A 17,896-nucleotide genomic window follows, 5' to 3' on the forward strand; every position below is an offset into this window, starting at 1 on the left:
AGTTTTTACCTGTGATATTGCAGAAAACCACAATTAACATTCAGTGCACTCTGTAGACTCGGATATCCAAGAAAGACGTATTTAATTTCTTACTCTGCTCTAAGTCTGTTTAGGCTGAAGCGTTCAAGCTTCATTTTGGAGACAGTTTCCATCATCCAAACAACTTGTAAGCTCTTCACACATCAGTAACTGATGTGTTGATATTCTGAGAGCGAGGAAGACGACTGTGGGGGAAGCATGTCCCAGCTAAAATACGACATGCCAGAGGTTTCGCTGCCGATGGGGAACACCACTGCATGAACACTGCAGATCTGTCAACGCCTTGATAGGCGTTGGGCCACTTGATAGGCAGAACATCAGGAAGATGGTACCCAAAATAAAGATACTTTATGAAGAAATGTAGAAGCTAACAGGCACACCTTTGCATCATGGTCACCTGGAGAGTCCCCGTGAAAGAATCTGAAAACCTCTGACATCGGGCTTAGCTCAACATCAGATCCTGAATGAGAGAAAACCGGCAGCTGCACTGAGCAAGGATGACCTGTTTCTCTCCCACATCCAAGGCAAACCACAACCATCCATCCTTATAAACCTTCTCAGCCTTTGTCAAGAGAGCGCTGACTCATGTGGAAGCCTGTCTTCATAAGGCACGAGAGTCTCCAGCACTCTGGTTACCTGAGACGTCCTGTGTACGCCCCTGTGGACGTACAACAGCAGCATCTGCTCGCTCTCCTTGCGCTGAGCCCTATGAAGGCAACGGACTGAGAGCGCCCTGTCCCAAGGCTGACCGCTGGCGAACACACCCCGTGGCTCCGTGATCATTATCACAAGACTTGGGCATCACGGTATCATCCAGCAATACAAATTTGATTGGTGAATTAGCCGAAGCACCCAATTTGGTGTTTACCGCATGGGGTTTTTCCCAGCTGTGAGGAGACAGAGAGTCCCTGCTTCAACAAAAGGTCAGAGGGGTGCAGATGGAGAATGTCTGGTAATGACAAACTAACTGCTGACCTTTTTTTTTAAAGCAGTATCAGTCTTACAGAGCAAGTTCATACTGAATCAGTAGTTCACCCCACAAGGCTGTGGCATTTTTGATCAGGAACCGGAAAGCCAGACTTATTGCACTCTTGAATCAGAGCCTTATGCAATTTCAATGCCTGCAGTGTCTTCTCCAGGCGAGATCCAGGGCTTTCACAGCCACTTTATACTGTCAGAGCAGATGGGGAAAATAAAAAAAATTCACGCCTCATCTCTCAGACTCAAACAAGCACTTAAAAAAAGCTACTGATAAGACACTTCTATGCTTCAGTAAGTCAGCCTAGAGTTATCAGTACCACAATAATTTTTAAAACATCACCTTCACCAGTTACGGGATGCTCTTTATATTTTAATCAGAAAAAATTTAGTTTGCACCACGCTATTCACTTCTACGCAACACAGTAACACTATAAGCAGGGTTAGCCTCAGAGACGGATTTCCATAATAAACCTGTTTTCGTTAACAAGTCAAGCAAGTATTACAAATATTTCAAATCTTTTGGATCGCCTATTAAACACTTTCCTTGAATTGTGGCTTCCAAAGACCTATCCTTTAGCACTTATAACATATAGTTTCTGAGTAAAGTTATTAAAAACATGACTGCGAAACTGTGAATACTAAATTAAAATAACAAGAGTGATGACAGGTCATTTTATCTCCCAAGCAGACACAGAAGAAGCAAGCAAAGGAGGCTGCAGTGGAATTTCTACCCCCCAAGGCACAGTCCCATGACTGTCACTCCCTCCACCCTCTTCCATCTTACTTTTATAATTCCAGTGGATGCTGGTGACTTGGATCTCCTGAGTTGGAATATATTCCTCAATAAATTTCTTTCCCTGCAGTCGGTGCCAGAGTGTGGTTTTCCCAGTGTTCCTGTCTCCTCGGATGACAATTTTCACTGGGGAAAAGAACAAGCGGACAAATAAAGTTGATTAAAAACAAATCAAAAAATGCTGTAAAAAGCGTGTTAACTTTTTGCAAGCATTATTCAGATGTAATTAGTTCTCCCATATTACACAGGCATGATGGGGTTTGTTAAAAAACATGAGCCTCAGTCATTAAAATCAGTGTTTATTCAGTTACTCACACTAGCTCAGCAAAAAGAACCAACATCAAGATTGAATCTTCACAATCTGCGCAACTTCAGCCAGCCAAGTCCCTGCTCCTTCCATCCTCCTGCCTTTACCTCTACCGAGCCCTTACTCCCGCTCTGCCATACCCTATTCCTTTGCTAGCCTTTTATGCCGGGCTTCTCCTTCAGCTACCTCCTATATTATTCCCATTTCTCCTTAAAACACTTCTCATGCCTTGAGAAAATAGAACCATAGAATCGTTGAGGTTGGAAAAGACCTTTAAGATCATCGAGTCCAACCGTTAACCCAGCACTGCCAAGGCCACCACTAAACCATGTCCCTAAGCACCACATTTCCCTGGCTTTTAAATACCCCCAGGGATGGGGACTCCACCACTGCCCTGGGCAGCCTGTTCCAATCCTTGACAACCCTTTCAGTGGAGAAATTGTTCCTAGCATCCAACCTAAACCTGCCCTGGCACAACTGGAGGCCGTTTCCTCTCGTCCCATCGCTTGTGACTTGGGAGACCGACCCCCGCCTGGCTCCTGCCTCCTTTCAGGCAGCTGCAGAGAGCGATGAGGGCTCCCCTCAGCCTCCTCCTCACTTCTAGACCCAGCTGCCCACCGAAAGCTCAGGGACCAGCTCTCAGCTGAGCCGATGAGGCAGGGTCCTGCGTTCAGAGGTGCTGCTCCCCACATCCCACAGGGGCGTGACTGAACCCCAGCACCGGTGAAATCGTTCTTCTGGGATGGTGCTGGGAGAGCTGAGAGGCAGCTTCTGGTGAACATCACCACAGGGTTAAGCCGTCATCGCTCTCAGCTGTCTCCAGCTTTCTTGCACCAGGGCAGCATCCCCTTTCCCAGGGGAAGCAGAACAAGACTGTGTATGGCTCTTCAGCTGCTCCGGCTGGCAGCCCAGACGGTCTCAGGTGAGGAGGCAATCCTTGGCAGGGACAAGGGGCAAGGCAGTTTATGTTCACAGGGGTCTATCTTAAACTGCCCCCCACAAATTCCCCCAACTGACTCTGTTGATGGCCACAGTTTGATTCAAATGAAATCAAACCCAGTCTGTCTCACATGCATTAGAAACAAATGAAACTGAACCGGAACAAGCACGCCTCTTTGGGGACATAAACTCACTTAAACAACAGTGAAATAAACCCAAGAGAAACTGAATCTCTGTGGGTCCTCCGCGTGCCAGAGGGACAGTCGCTACCGCGGGGGCCAGCCCTTGGCTGGGTTCAGGTGTGGTGGCGCTGATGGCACTCGGCAAAGGCCTTCTCAGAAACTGCAGGCTCGGGTAAAGGCACGACAGCTCCGCTGCCACCGGCCGGCCTCGCACCCAACGGATCCACCACCACGCCGTGCGCGCGCGCTTGTATCGGCAGCGAGGGAAGTCAATCAACGCAGAAACTCACTCAAACCCTCCCAGGGAAGTGTCCAAAATATCACAAACTGCACACAGCCCGGCCAAGTAACTTCTGTAGCAATTAACATCATGAACTTTCCAGAGCCTACTCTAATGTTACCTTGTTCTTTCTGAAAACAGTATGTGTTGTTTTCTACATTATCTGTTACATTATGGGATTATTTTTTTTAAATACCATCCTTGTTTTAAGCAGCAACCACAAGGCTATTGGGAAACGTAAGCTGACTTGAACAGAATTTTTATGCTTGTGTTTTGAATAGCAGCTATTATCCCCTAGAAAACGGGCCACTCAGAGACATCTAACGGCAGATTCAGGTGATTAGCATTAGGTTGTGCATCATCACCTGAGCAAGGAAACCTCAGCCCGAAGGCTGCCTTCTGTTGTAACTCAGGAGTTATTGCAGACATTTCCGAGAAGAGTTTAAGAGGTAAACTTCAACGTAAAACAGACAACACACGCAAAGTCTGTGGAAGAGTTTTGTCTGGTGAAATTTTGTGCTGCAGTTCCACCGTGCTTTTGCTGTTGTACACTGAGAGGTACTGCTGTTTATTCTTTTACAAAGTTACTTATTAAAATAGCAAAAGGATACTAAAGGAAAAAATGAACATGGTATTTATAGGCTGACTTCACCTACAGGTCCCAGAGCACCTCTGCAGAGACAACAAACCCCTTCCTCTCGCCCTGTGTGCGATTCTGCTTCCCCCTTACAGATGGTGAAACCATCAATGGAGGAATCCTTTGAGTTTTCTTAATTAACACAGCAAGTCCGTAGCACAGGCAGAATGAGATTCCATTTGTCCCCTTTAAAACCCAAGCCTTTCTAAATGCTCTCACTGCCTACCTTAGAAAGCCATTTTAAAATTCGTATTCCCCCATGAAGGGCAGCACGAGGTACCTCGACAGTGAGTTTTAAGGAACAAACAGCCCCTTCCTTCAACAGTTAGGCTGCTCTCAGGCTGCACTTTCAGGACCATTCCCAGGCGACGACTGTGAGCTCTCCCCAGAAGGGGCAATCTTACCTCGCCCGGGACCTTCCTAGTGCCAACAGCGTTATATACGCAGCTACACGTTGAGTTGGATCAAGGAACTGAACTGGCTGAAAACTAACCCCACAATTACTCCTCTTCAGTTTTCTTCTCTAGCTCAAGCGCCCAGCTGCAGGAGCAGGAGGAGCAGCACACGGGAGGAACGGCTGGAGCGGCAAGGAGATCACCCCCACCCCTGAGCAGCTCACATTTAGATCAACGTAGGGTGCTTGTGGCACCACACGCTCAGTTTGAACAGGTCCAACGGCCCTTTCCAGCTTCAGCGCTCTCCATGTTAGGATCTTTTTCCTCCTACATAGTGCATGAGTTTTCACTGACTTTTTTCCTGAAGAAAGAAAAAGTCCTTTAAACAGAACAGGAAGCAGGCAGGTGATGTAAATCATTTGTAGCAAAACAAAATCTGTATTTGGGACTTTGGCTGGGGCAGGTGTACTCAATGACAGGCATCTGCAAGACAGAAGAGCTGAGCGAGCTTCAGGGCACAGCCAGGCAGGTACATCACAGGCCCAGGCTGAGTCCGAACGTGGAAAGAGGACCAGTAATTATGGGTGAAGTTAGTACTGTTACCTGCGAGACAGTAACAATTGCTGCCTTATTTTGATTTTAAGTTAAATCAGTACTTACTGCAAACAGCCACAGGTTTGTAGCAAAGACAGGAGAATGATCTGCGGGAAGAAGGGCAGGGATGGGGAATAGATCAAGATGTGAGGAAAAAGCTAAACAAATCACTTTATTCATATTGTCACTGCATCAGGAAAGAGAGAGGGATTTCCGTTCTCCAGATGGAGAAATGGAAGCAGAGCAGTGAAGATACAGGCCCAGAGAGCGGGTCTCAGACCAGCTCAGAGCCAGAAATCAGGAACTCCAAGCTCTGCCCATATTCCTCCAGGACACTGCAGCAACGAAGGATCTCAGACCCCGCAGCAAAGACCCCCGGACTTCTCTGCTAATAATCCTCATGCAAAGGGTCATAACCTTGCCCTCATTAAGGTTTTGGGGACTGTGACTATGAGGCTGCAATTCAAATCCTTTCAGCTGGTTCTGCTGCCACAAGGAGCACAGCTGATCTGCAGACACCCCCAAGCACAATTTGCGGGGGGAAGAGGCCAGACAGCAGGCAAAGCAGGTCTGCCCCAAGCTGCACAAACACCTGCGTCGGCAGTAGCAGAAAACTTGAGAAGGTGGGAAGCAGCAGGAAGAGGGGAAGCCTTTTCTTTTGGGACTAGTGCTGAATGAAAAGACTTAAAACTACAATCAGAGTCTGGGAACTACCACAACACCACAAAACAAGTAAGGACTATAACGATTACCAAAAGGATACACGGTATTCATTAAGTTTTGTCTTTTAAAGCACATTTTAGGCAGAAAAGTAGTAAGGGAGAATTCTCGGAGCTACTGACTTTGGTATTTCAGCACGGGTGACCGTTCGGGGCAGGCCCGCAGCCCCCAGGAGCGCAGCCCACGCTCCAGGCGCATGCAGCGGTGGGGTTTGTCGGGTGCTGTGCATGCTGGATGCAGCGTTAAGAACGAAGCCCAGAGCAGAAGGCACGCCGAGTTCTGGGCAACAGGACAGATGGATCGGAACCTGTAGCACTCCCCTGTCTTTTGCTCCTGTCACTGATCATCAATGGATAACTCCCAGGGAATTCTCTTGCCAGCGTAACCCAGCCAGAACCATTCATTTCACCCTTGTTTGCCCATCATTGCCTTACATAAACTTTCACGTTTGAGTAACCTGGTGCTGGTAGTGCCTTCTGTAATTTGTCTTGTAATTTGTTTAAACAAGCACCGCTGCCAAAGGAATGAGATCCACCGAGCCTCCGAGCCCTGGCCTGTGCTACCCTCCCTGGGCCAGCACAGCTGCCCTAACAGCGATGCAGCAGACCTGATCCAAGCTCAGGCTATCCCAACCACGAAAAAAAGAGCAGGTTTTTACAAAGATTGCTTCCCCATAGTTGGAACCGTGATCTCCCATAAACATCTGAGCCATTACATATACGGTACAGACCCAGAGCATTTTCATGTCTGTACCTTCCATAGCGCTCAGGGAACTTTGGTGTTATTTGGGCCAGGGTATGCAAAACACAGGAGCTCCGTGCAGATGATAAAGACAGCAAATAAGGAGTGTGCGTGCTGGGAATGCAGCGTGAAAATGCTTTGGTTTTGAAATAGGATGTCCCATGCAGAGGAAGCAACAGCTGCCGAGAGCTAATACTGGCCTTTGCTCTCATCATTTCATTAGAAATCTAAACCTACCCACCCTGCAACACTCTTCCTTTGGGAAACTTAACTGAGTGGGAGAGAGACTGTCAAAACAAATCATTGCGGTTTAACTTAGAGGTGCAAACTATCCAGTGCTTGTAATCCTCAGCGCCATTAAACCACCACACAATCTTCAGTATCGCCTCAAACGGGGGGGCTGTCTGGTTACAAAATGTTCTCGACAGCCGCGAAGGCTGGCGCAGCGTGGCCTGTTCTGAGCCCCGCAGCGAGGCACCGCGAGCCAGGTGATAAGGCCCACGGCCGGGCCATTTGCTGCCCACTTTATCAGCAAGCAACTCAAGGCATTCTCAGCACACCAAATATATTTCTGGGAAGGAAACGGGCTTCAGTTCATGATCAGTAATGGTCTATGAAAGCAAGGAAACGTTTCTGTAAAACCAGTCATCACAGCAGCCTTTGGTTTAGGTCCAGGCAATTCCAGGGGGACGGAGGAGTTTTCAAGATCTGTGTGCGTTAATGGTGGCAACAAAACACGTTTTGCATTCCTCTGCTGAATGTCATATATTTGCTAAGAAAGGAGCATTGGCAACACATAGGATTTGCAGCTCTGCCCTCCCTGAGCAATGGCCCTTGTAATGCCATTCCTTCACAGCCCACCTTCAACTGGGACCACAACCTCACCGTGCTGGAAGCTACCCCACCTGCCCAGCGCCGTGGCTATGTAGGGTGCTTCAAAGCCCTTCCATAAGCCTGCCTGTGTCTCCTATAAATATATAACAGCAATCCTGGGAAGAGTTACTATGGAGACTGGAAAGCTTCCCTTAAGGCAGTGACAGAAAGCTGCAGTTTCATTCCAGATATCAAAGCAGTAACTAGAACACAAATCCTGATAAAACAGGGCACAAACCAAAAAGCTTTCCCGAGGCTTTCGGTAACAAGACAAAAAGCAGCAAAGCTACAGCTGGTAGCTCAGCTGTCGGCATTTTTGGCCTTGCTGGATTAACGGCAAGCAGGTACACATCCAGGCAGGTTCATCGACAATGCAGTTAGTGAACACGTAACAGAGTTGTCCCCGTCGACTGCTGTGCCAGCAGGATGCAGCTGATCCGTACTGTCTGCGGCACACACGCTCACCCACGGAAAAGTCAACTCCTTTCTCGTACATAATTCACAAGCTGGCGTTAGCTACCTGATCTCAAACAGGTACCAGCGAAGCACGTGGACGCGTTCTGGTCTGCGGGCTGCACGAAGCCTCTGCGCACATCAACAGTCTTTAACTAGCAGATCGCCAGGGACGCGTTTAACGATGCAGTGCTGTATGCCAAGGCACGATAGCTTCACCCTCGCCCCCTGTCTTTCACTGCAAATCAAGTCTCTGAACAGCAACACTGCTCCTGTTCACGTGCGTGACTGCTTGCTAAGACACTGATTTTCTAACGTAAGCACTACTGGCATATCTAACATGTGCTATAGATAAAGGCACCAAATGCTCTCCCTAGTAAAGCAGAGAGCTTCAAAACATACCAGTTCAAAAGCACAGTCAATAGCGATAATACTAAACAAAGCAAAAAAAAAAAGCCCCAAACCCCAAAGTGCCAACATCTCCCTTCACATTCTGCTTCAGCTTAAGATCCAACATAAGCTCTATTCCTCCAACACGTGTGCCTTCACAGAAATTATTCAGTGCCACGTTTACAAATCAGTCTCTTTCCCAACTGCCAATCTCTCGGCCTTCTGCAATCTGACTTCGCCGCCTGCCTGGATCCACACCAACGAGCTGATACTCGCAGCGCTCTCTGGTACCATCTATTTTCAGCAAGGATGACATAACCACCATCCCCATCTCACAGTTGTTACTTTGGGATGTATCTCACACACTTGCAGTGCCCTCCTGAAACACTCTATTAGAAGTAACCTCTACTGAGCTTCAAGGGAAAAACGCAACTCTAAGCCTCAACACTGAAAGGAAAAAAATTCTGAAAACGTTCCCTGAGAAAAGAGCAAACCTATCAGTTGCAGAAAAGATAGTCAGAATGAAATTATGTACCAAGGGCACATGAAGGCATACATCACTCACCTTTTATTAAAGCCTGGCAGGGCAGAGCTTTTCAATAGACCCTTATCATATAACCACTAGAGCTTAATTATAAATACCATTATCCTGGGCTGCAGGGAAGGTCACCCACGCGCTCAGGGGAGTTACTCTCTTGATGCTTTAACTGACAAAAATTGATTTACAAGGAACTCTCTCTGCCACAGTCAGCGGAAAGCAGGCAGCCGTTCGGGACGCCCGCTGACGGGGGACACTGCCGCACTACAGGTTCCCAGCTCCCGCACAGAAAGATAAAAGTTTCCCATCCCTTCCTCCTCCCACGCTTCCGCAAGCTCTAACATTTAATTGCAAACTCGGCTTTGGGCGAATCCTGGCAAAAGCACCACCAAGCCTATGCATTGCACGGTCCCACCGGCGTGCCCTGGGCCATCAGATGGGCTGCACCGGGGCCGTTCGCCGCCCGCCCGGGGCCGGCTGTGCCCCCCGACACCCCCCCCCCCCCCCCCGGCCGGGCCCCGACTCACTGTTATACTGGACTCCCTTGGCAAACCTCCTCTGCAGAGCCTGGTTCATGGACTGCAGCCCCGCAGGGATATTCTTGTCTCTGACCGGAGTCTGGTCCGAGCCCACCAGCTTCTTCAGGGCTGAGAACATCTTTCTGGTCCCACACGGGCTCCGCCGCCGCCGCCGGGAAAAGGGCCGCTGCTCCGGGGCTCAGGGGCAGGGCGGCCCCGGGACGGGCATCGGGGGAGGTCGCGGCTCGGGGCGGGGGCGCGGGTTGAGTCAGGGCCGGGGCAGGGCTGCTCCGGCCATGAGGGGCCTCCCGGGCTCGGCAGGGCGGAGGTGCGCGGGCTCGGCCCGGCCCGGCCCGCCGCGGCGGGGAGGGGGCTCAGCCGGGGCCCCGCCGTGTGCCGGGGAGGGGGCGCTAACCGGGCATGGCCCGGGGCCGGGGCGGCGCGGGGGGCGGACGGGGGCGGTGGGGCCGGTTCGGCGGTTCAGCCCCGCCGGGCGCCGCCGCTCGGGGCCGGGCGCGGGGAGCGGAGGCGACACGGGGCTCCCGCCGCCGCCGCCATCTTGCCTCTTCCGCCTCGCCGCCGGGGGACGGGGCGCGCGCGGCGCCGGCTACGGCGGCTGGCAGGGGCCAGCAGGGCGCGGGGCGCGGCCGGCGGCGGGGCCCGCCGTGGGGGCGACCCCCGGCACCCCCTGTGCCCCCCCGGGGCCAGCGGTGACCGGACCCTTCGAGACCCCCGCAGCCCCCTCGTGTGACCCCCACAGCCCCTGTCAGCCCCTCCCGGGGCCCCCGGAGCCCCCCAGGACTCTCGCAATCCCCTCCCGTCAGCCTCACAGCCCCCCACGTCACCCCCGTAACCCCCGTAACCCCTCCTGGGACCTCCAGGGCTGCCCGTGACCCCCATAGCCCCTATAATCCCCTCCTGGGACCTCCAGGGCTGCCCGTGACCCCCATAGCCCCTATAATCCCCTCCTGGGCCCCCCCCAGCCTCCCTGGGGCCCCCCTCCAGAACACTTCTAATCCCCCCGGGACCCCTATACCCCTCTGTGATCCCCATAACCCCCGTAATGCCCTCCTGTGAGAGCCCCGTCTTCCCCCTCTGATGCTCATAACCCCGTAATTCCCTCCCGTGACCCCTCAGGGTCCCCTCCGACACCCCGCCATCCCTCGCTGTAAGCCCCATGTAACCCCCGCCGGGATCCTCATCCCTCCCCGTGATCCCTGGCCCTCCCCAGTCCCACCACGACCACCATGCAGCCACAATTATTCACCATCAGGGAGGCGCAGGCACCCCTTCCCACCGCTGCTGACCCCTTCCCGCCTGCCCATCACCGTCCCCTGGGAAATGGGGGGCCGAACCCCACCTAGCGGGACACCCTGAGCCCCTCGGTGCCCCACTTGGCCCCCCAGCACCGCGTGGGCAGAGGGCAGCGGGCTGAGGAAGGGGCAGAGACTCCGTGGGGAGCGCCCAGCGGTCCCGCAAATGGGGGGACACCCCACCAGGGAGGCCAGCGAGGACCCCATAGCATCCCCTGCCCCTCCTGGACCCCTCACCCTGCTCCCCACCAGCTTGAGGACGGACACTGGGCTCGTTGGTCACATTAGAGGCATTTACTGCTGGAGGCATCTCCGGTGCTGCTGGCAGCTGCCAGCACCCTCCTGCAGAGCCACGGTGCTGGGTGCTGGCAGCTCGTCCTCTACCCGCATCAGTTTGACAGATGCAGAAACTCCTCATCCTCTGCAAGCAGAGAGACGCGCAGGGTGACGGACAGACCCACAGACCCCCTCCTCGCCCCACGGACAGATGGTGATGGTTGCTGCTTCCCACTTCGTCCCTGCCGTCAGTGATGGGGGCAAGTGGTCTAGACCCTCTGTGCACCTCCGTGCTGTCCTGGGATGTCACTTCATGTCCCACCACCCACCACAGTGGCATTAATGCGCTTTATGTTGGTGACAGGGATAATAGGAGATGGGCTCTGCCCTAAGACATGTTACTCTGGCCCCATCTCCCATGCGTGGGGGCATGGCAATCCCCCAGCTCTTGCCCTGCTGGGAGCAGGCTCGCCCAGGGCTGGCTGTGGTTGAAGGCCCCTGAGCTTGCCCCTCTCTGTGGGAAGATTTCCCTTGCCACGCTCCTGAAAACCTGCTTCTCCATTCACCCGCGGGCTGCACAGTGCCTGTTGTGTCTCCCAAGGAGGTTCAATATGGAAACCCCTGCGCTGACTAGAGCTGCAGGGTCTGGCAGGCGTCGCACGGGGGGTGCACCCCTGGCAGGGACCCTGGTTTGGTCCTTATTTGGTGTCAGGGTCCCTACACCCCCCAGATCTTTCAGCCACTTTTCTCTCACTGGCATCTCCTGCCCAGGGGCCATCGCCTCCACTGTTCCCCACTGCACCCCAGCCTGCTTGGGGCCATTCCTCCTTTAATCAAGACCGTTTTGAAGTTCAGTCGTGGCCTCAGTACGTCTGCAGCCTATACGGACCCCGCTGTGTGATACTGTCTGTAGATTAGTGACCATATTCCTCAGTCCATCAGAGTCCCCGATCTGCGACAGACCCATCCCAGGCACAGCACAAAACCACCCCAGATCTATCCTAGACCCATCCTGGACCCATGACAAACCCAGCCCAGGCTTATCCCAGACCCAGGACAGACCCATCCTAGACTTATCCCAGACCCAGGACAGACCCATCCTGGACCCATCCAGATCCAGGACAGACCCATCCCAAGACCCATCCCAGACCCAGGAGAGCCCTGTCCCAACCCCAGGCAGACCCAGCACACCCAGACCCAGCCCAGAGCAGGACAGGAGATGGTGCAGGCTGCTGCCCCAGCTCCCCCGGCACAGCGCGGAGCGGTGCGGGCAGGGTGTGGGCAGGGTGGGGGTACCTGCCAGCGGAGGAGCCCCGCAGTACTCCTTGCACTCCTTCTCCGAGTAGAACTGGTTTCCGTTGCCCTTGCAGCCTCCGTAGCTGAACGTGATGCACTTGCCCTGAGCCGCGTCGAAGGCCCAGCGCGTCATTGGCTTCTGGCAGGGGCCCTGGACGATGGGCAGCCTGCAGGCAGCTGCGGGGACAGGGGGCTGCTCTGAGGGCGGGGGGTTCAGGGCCCCCCACACCTCCCACATGGATGCCAGACACATGGGGTTCAAGGCCGCTCTCAGATCCCCTCTGATGCCTCAGCAAAGGCACCTCCCGTGCCCTCGCTCCACTGGGATGTCTCCTGGTCGCCCCGCTCACCCTCCGTCCGGCACGCCTGCAGGCACTCCTTCTCTGAGTAGAAGTTGTTGCCGTTGCCCAGGCAGCCACCGTAGAGGAAGGTTTCGCAGGCCATGGAGGAGGAATTGTAGAAGAAACGGGAGAGCATCCCGCTGCAGGGCCCGGGGTCCTGGCTCAGCCGGCACGAGTCTGCGGATGAGCATGGCATGGGCTGTCACAGGCAAAGGGGGATGCAGGGCAGGGGGATGCCCGATGCAGCCCCCCTCCCCTGGGACGTACCTTCCTTATTGCCGATGTAAGGGGGCAGGGGTCCCGCGGCCGAGCCCTCCTCGGGGGGCAGGACTGCTCTCCGCGCCCTCTGCACGGGGAAGGAAGCACAGAGCTGCCGTCAGCCCCTGCCCGTGGGACCTGCTGCCCACCCCATCGCCCCCAGACCCCTGCTGCCCCCAGGATGGGCTACGTCAGGGGCCACTCCGCTGGGTGCCGCAGCCCATGCAGGCTCCAGCCCTCCTCAGTGCTCCCAGCACGTCTCCAGTCATTGATCTTGGGTCAACAGGCTGTGATCCCTCACGGCCTTCCCAGCCCTGTGCTCATCCTGGGTGGGCGCCAGGATCGTCCATTTCGGATAAAGACACCCAAAGTGCCCCAGTCATGCCCCGTGCTGGGCTGGGGACGTGTCTCTCCTCTCGCTGATGCAGGGTGGTGTGTCCTCCAGATGTGTTACCTGCTCTCAAGTCAACTGGGCTGTTTCTCCTATCAAAGTCCCATTCCCTCTTGAAAATCCTTCTAAACTCACCCCTGCGAGATCGGGAGGTGCTGGGTGACCGTAGCCGAAGGATCAGTGGGGCACTGAGCTGCCTCCCCATCCCTGGAGGGGGAGTCCACAGCCTGGCTGGGGTACCTGCAGCCAGGCAAGGAGCAAGGAGACACCAGGCTCCACATGCGATGACTTTCACCCCATGAAAAAATCAGAGTAGGAAAGGGCCAATGCCTTCCACTTGGAAGAGAAGAGAATCATTTAGGTTGGAAAAGACCTTTAAGATCATCAGATCCAACCGTTAACCCAGCACTGCCAAGGCCACCCCTAAACCATGTCCCTAAGCACCACATCTCCCCGGCTTTTAAATACCTCCAGGGACGGGGACAACCACTTCCCTGGGCAGCCTGTTCCAATGCTTGATAACTCTTTCAGTGAAGAAATTTTTCTTAATATCCAATCTAAATGAGCCCTGGTGCCCACCTGGCCCTGGGGACCCTCAGCCTGCAGCCTGGGCCTGTCTGTGCCCCCGTCCTCACAGGCAAAGCCCATCAAGTGGAGATGAAAGAGCATCTCCCAGGGCAGTCAGCGGAGCCGCTGCCCAAACAACGTGTCCTGCCCACGGGGTCTGCTCCCTGGACACCAGGTCTTCAGTAGGTTTGGCTTGGAGGGGATGTCTCCAGCCTTGATCCCCCTCAGGAGGTCCCGGCTGGACCACTCACCTGGGGGGCAGTTGCAGTCTCCTGGGGGACGCATTCACCTGGCGCAGATGACAGGAGAGAAGATCAGCAGCGTGAGAGAGGTGGTGTCCTGACAAACTCATCTCACCTTCCTCCTGCACCATGCACACACAGGACCCCAGGGAAGGGGATGCCCACCCGGTTTCACCCCAGCGTTCTTCCCCTCTTGCTGCTTTCCACCTCCCACTCGCAGGAGCAGCACCCTGCAACCCCCACACCCACCTGTGTCATGCTAGGACTTTCTGGCCCCCGGGGCTGAGCAAGGAGCTCCTCAGGTCCTGGGAGCACCCAGCCATGAGGAGCAGTCATGAGTGTCCCTGGGTGTCCTGCGCCCTTGTCCCAGCACAGCGTTGTGGGGTGCATTGATCTGACCACCCAGAAAGGACCCCACCAACTGGAAGCTGGTGGAAGCCTGACGGGTATAAGGCTTTGTCTCCTTCCCATCCTACCAAAGCCTTCACCTCTCCTCCTTCCATCCTGACCGTCCCCCCTTCGCCCCGGCCTTGCACACCAAGGAGCAGCCCCAGTGCGCCGGCATGCTGGGGGGACAGGCGCGTGCCTTCTGGTGGGTTACCTCTGTTGGCCAGGATGAAGATGGAGTCCATGGGGATGCCCATCTCCACAGCCAGCTGCTGGAAAGCCTCGATGAGGTCCTCCCGCAGCTCCGGGCTCCTCCCTGGGCAAGAGAACAGGCTGTGAGCGGGGCTGGTGTGGGAGGGGGCCGCGTGCAGCCCCCCAACCACCCACCGACCCGCAGAGCTCAGGCAGCTGTGGGCAGGCCCAGTACCAGCCTCCTGGGCCTACCCAACCTCTCCTCCATTATTCTTGACCAGCCTTGACCAAGGCCTTGGACAAAGTGGTTTTAATGTCTCTCAATCATGAAAGACAGCATCTCCTGCCACTTCAGGGCCTGGGTTTCTTCCAAGGAGATATTGCTACCTTCATCCCAAATAACATGCTGGTTTGGACCTTCATTGTATGATGTGGCTTTAAGCTGAGCCATAAGACTCAACCTCTGCAGAGCCAAAGATGAGCTGGTCCAGGCACCGCTTCCAAAGCCATGGTCAGGTTCCTCAAGGCCAAGGGACACTTGGGTGGTGTTTCTGACCTGCATTGGCCCACCCCAGAGCCTGCTTGCTCACAAATGCCATGGCCAGACGTACCATACAGCTTCAGGGTGGTGCTTGGGCCAAAACTACTTTTCTTCTTCATCAGAATGACAGCGTATTCTTCGTAGTTGGTGCGGAGCACGTAGGACTGGATAGACACGTCCCATTCTGGGTGAGACAGAGACACAAGGGGACATCATTCCTGCCCCTCAGGGAGAAACGGGGCAGTGTAAGACAGCCCAGAACTGGGGGCTGAAATCAGGCTAATTCAAGAAAACAGATGATTTTTGGGAAGCAGACTCTGATACAACCCCGACTCCCTTTAGGCTCACCAGCCTGCTCTTAGTCGAGGGGATTGGAAACCAAGGGTTGTGGACAACTGAGATACCACCAACGGCTCCTGAAACATGGCCGGTGGGAACCTGCCCCAGCTTGGGACCCTGGGGACAGGATCTGCTAGAACGTCTCACAGTCCCATACCTATGCAAAGACAGTGCCGAAACAGCCCCTTTCCCCCAACTTCACTCCATACTTTGGCTGGAAATGACCCAAACTGTGGCGTGGCTTCTGCGCCCTGCTCTCCTGAACCCTTTCCCCCGCCGCCAGCTGTGCCCAGGGCTGGTTCCCATCGCCCAGCCACGCCGCAGCTCTCGGGGCCAAGCAGGCGGGCAGCGAGCCCAACTTACTGGGGTTATAGTAGGTGTATTTGCCGGGGGTGCTGGTTTTCTGGTACTCTCCTGAGATGTGCGTGCAGTCACCTTGCCTGGAGGGAGGAAGAAAACAATCAGCTGCTTGGAGCGATCGTTTTTCCTGGTTATTGCACAAAAATATTGGCACTGAGGCCACGCCACAGGACCCTCAAAATCCCCCTGCCTAAGGTGTTGAGTATTTGAGCCCAATCCAGCCCATCCTCAGGGCTCCGATGCCAGCCAGAGCAAGCAACCCCCATGTCTCGTCCCAGCCCCTGGGAGACGCAGCACCCCTGGGTGGGGTGGCTTCGGGGGAGGCTCGAGCACCCACGTCAGCGCCCCGTACCGCAGCCTGGTGCTGGCAGTGCTGATCTGGTCGGCGCTGGGGCCGGGGCCCAGCACCAGCGTGCCCATGCTGAACTTCTCCTTGTAGTTCTTCATCCATTTGCAGGTCGTGCCGATGGCGATGTCGTACCACTTCCCGTACATCTGCGGGGAGGAGAAAGGGACAGCTCCGCCACCAGCCCTCTCCACCGAGATGGGGCATCTCCTGGTTTTCTGCACAGCTGAAATATTCGTGGCCAAGCAACTGCGGGGGCAACGGTGCAGGGTGCTGGGGCCAGAGCTGACGCAGGATTTGGGAAGTGGATCAGCACCGAGAAAGATTTTCCTGGGTCCCCAGACCACCAGGCAGGGTTGGAGGCATGAGGCTGGGATCCCCCCGTGCGTCCCCGGGGAGCGCAGCCCCAGGCACACGCGTGGGGCTGTGCAGAGCCTGGCAGGGGACGGGGCTGGCTGCGGATCTCCCAGGCGCTCTGTATCCCACACGAAACCTGCGTGCTGGGGCTGCCCGTGGGCCCTGCCCACACCTCTTAGGCTGGGCAGATCAACAGACGTCTCACGGGATTCATCTGCCCTGGTGGCTTGGGCTCTGGCCACCCTGCCGAGGTGTTTACCGGGGTGAGGCCATCCCGAAGGCTGCTGCCGGCAGGGTGGCACCCCCTTTCTGGCACCCTGGGAGGGCCACGCTGCCAATGCCTGTCCCGCACAGCCTGACGTGGGCATGGGTAATATCTCCCTCCTTTCTGGAGGAAAATGAAATAAAGCTTTCCCCCATCCCTTCTGCCCCCAGAATTAAGAGACCACAAGCCGCCGTTACCCGCTCAGCCTCAAAATTCTCCTGCACTTGGATATCCTCATCCTGGTCCCCGACGGGTGTCCCGCTGGCCATGGCAAAGAGGAGGAGGCAAAGGAGACCCCAAAACATTGTGGCTGCTGGCTTCGGAGTGCCGCTGAGCCCCAGTGCGCCGGCGGGATGCCGGACTCTGTGCTGTCCCCACTGCGCAGCAGCGTGACCTTCAGACCGCAGCCAGCGGGGCTGGCCAGCCAGGCTGGGGGGGCGGGGGGCAGCTGGTGGCCCCGCACAGCCCCGGCCATGTGGCCCCGGGGCTCACTGCTGCCCTCCGCAGCTGTGGGGATTTGCAGAGAGCTAGTGTAGGGTGCAGGAGGGGAGACGAGCCTCCTCCCACCGCACCAGGCTGAGCTCCTCACCCTTGCCTCTTCTACACCACCGCTTGGCCCAGACGTGGGGACGGGACTGCCCGTCAACTTTATTCTACCTTGGGATTCATATTCCTGCCCTGGCGTCCTGCAAAGAGCCCTGATGGTGTCCCCAGCCCCAGCAGAGCAGCCCGACCCTGCAGAGGGGAGAGGAGAGGACTGAGGGGGTCCCCAGCGCTCACTCCCCACTGTGTAACTCTGACCGGTGCCTGTAGGGAGCAGAGCCCGAGCTGCCCGCTCCCCTTCTGGACCCCCTTCCGGACCCCCTTCCCTGGGGGTCCCAAGCCGGTGGCCAGCGCCTGGGAGCCGGCTGGGTGGCACCCACCCCATGGCCGAGGATCCCCGGGCCTAGCAGGCGTGGGAGGCACGGTGCACGCCGTCCCTCCCCACCGCTGTTTGCCTTTGCAGGATGATTAACTGAAACCAAACATCCCGAGGGAAACGGCA

General features: G+C 55.5%; 2 protein-coding genes across 3 annotated transcripts in view; both read right to left on the reverse strand.

Moving 5' to 3' along the window:
- RABL6 (RAB, member RAS oncogene family like 6) overlaps positions 1 to 9,900 on the reverse strand; it is a 57,903-nt gene extending 48,003 nt beyond the window's left edge. The window contains exons 1-2 of one of the 2 annotated variants that reach the window (XM_087753269.1): positions 9,390 to 9,900; positions 1,805 to 1,939 (exon numbers count right to left, since the gene is read on the reverse strand). In XM_087753269.1, coding sequence (XP_087609395.1) covers positions 1,805 to 1,939; positions 9,390 to 9,519 — 265 coding nt within the window. In that variant the 5' untranslated portion in view covers positions 9,520 to 9,900. The remainder of the gene's footprint in view (positions 1 to 1,804; positions 1,940 to 9,389) is intronic. The other variant, XM_087753270.1, reaches the window with a different exon arrangement.
- A 1,072-nt stretch (positions 9,901 to 10,972) lies between these two features.
- Positions 10,973 to 17,212, reverse strand: AMBP (alpha-1-microglobulin/bikunin precursor). The gene is made up of 10 exons (XM_009476176.2): positions 17,049 to 17,212; positions 16,236 to 16,378; positions 15,887 to 15,963; positions 15,255 to 15,368; positions 14,666 to 14,767; positions 14,074 to 14,111; positions 12,874 to 12,952; positions 12,616 to 12,783; positions 12,266 to 12,442; positions 10,973 to 11,114 (listed from the first exon to the last, which is right to left on the reverse strand). The coding sequence occupies exons 1-10, from the start codon at positions 17,154 to 17,156 to the stop codon at positions 11,083 to 11,085; spliced, it is 1,038 nt and encodes a 345-aa protein (XP_009474451.1). The 5' UTR covers positions 17,157 to 17,212; the 3' UTR covers positions 10,973 to 11,082.
- Between the last annotated feature and the right edge of the window lie 684 nt (positions 17,213 to 17,896).

This window comes from Nipponia nippon, unplaced genomic scaffold (genome assembly GCF_047370975.1).
Source record: "Nipponia nippon isolate SJK-2023a ecotype South Korea unplaced genomic scaffold, ASM4737097v1 scaffold_16, whole genome shotgun sequence".
In the NCBI taxonomy this organism is placed as follows: domain Eukaryota; kingdom Metazoa; phylum Chordata; class Aves; order Pelecaniformes; family Threskiornithidae; genus Nipponia; species Nipponia nippon.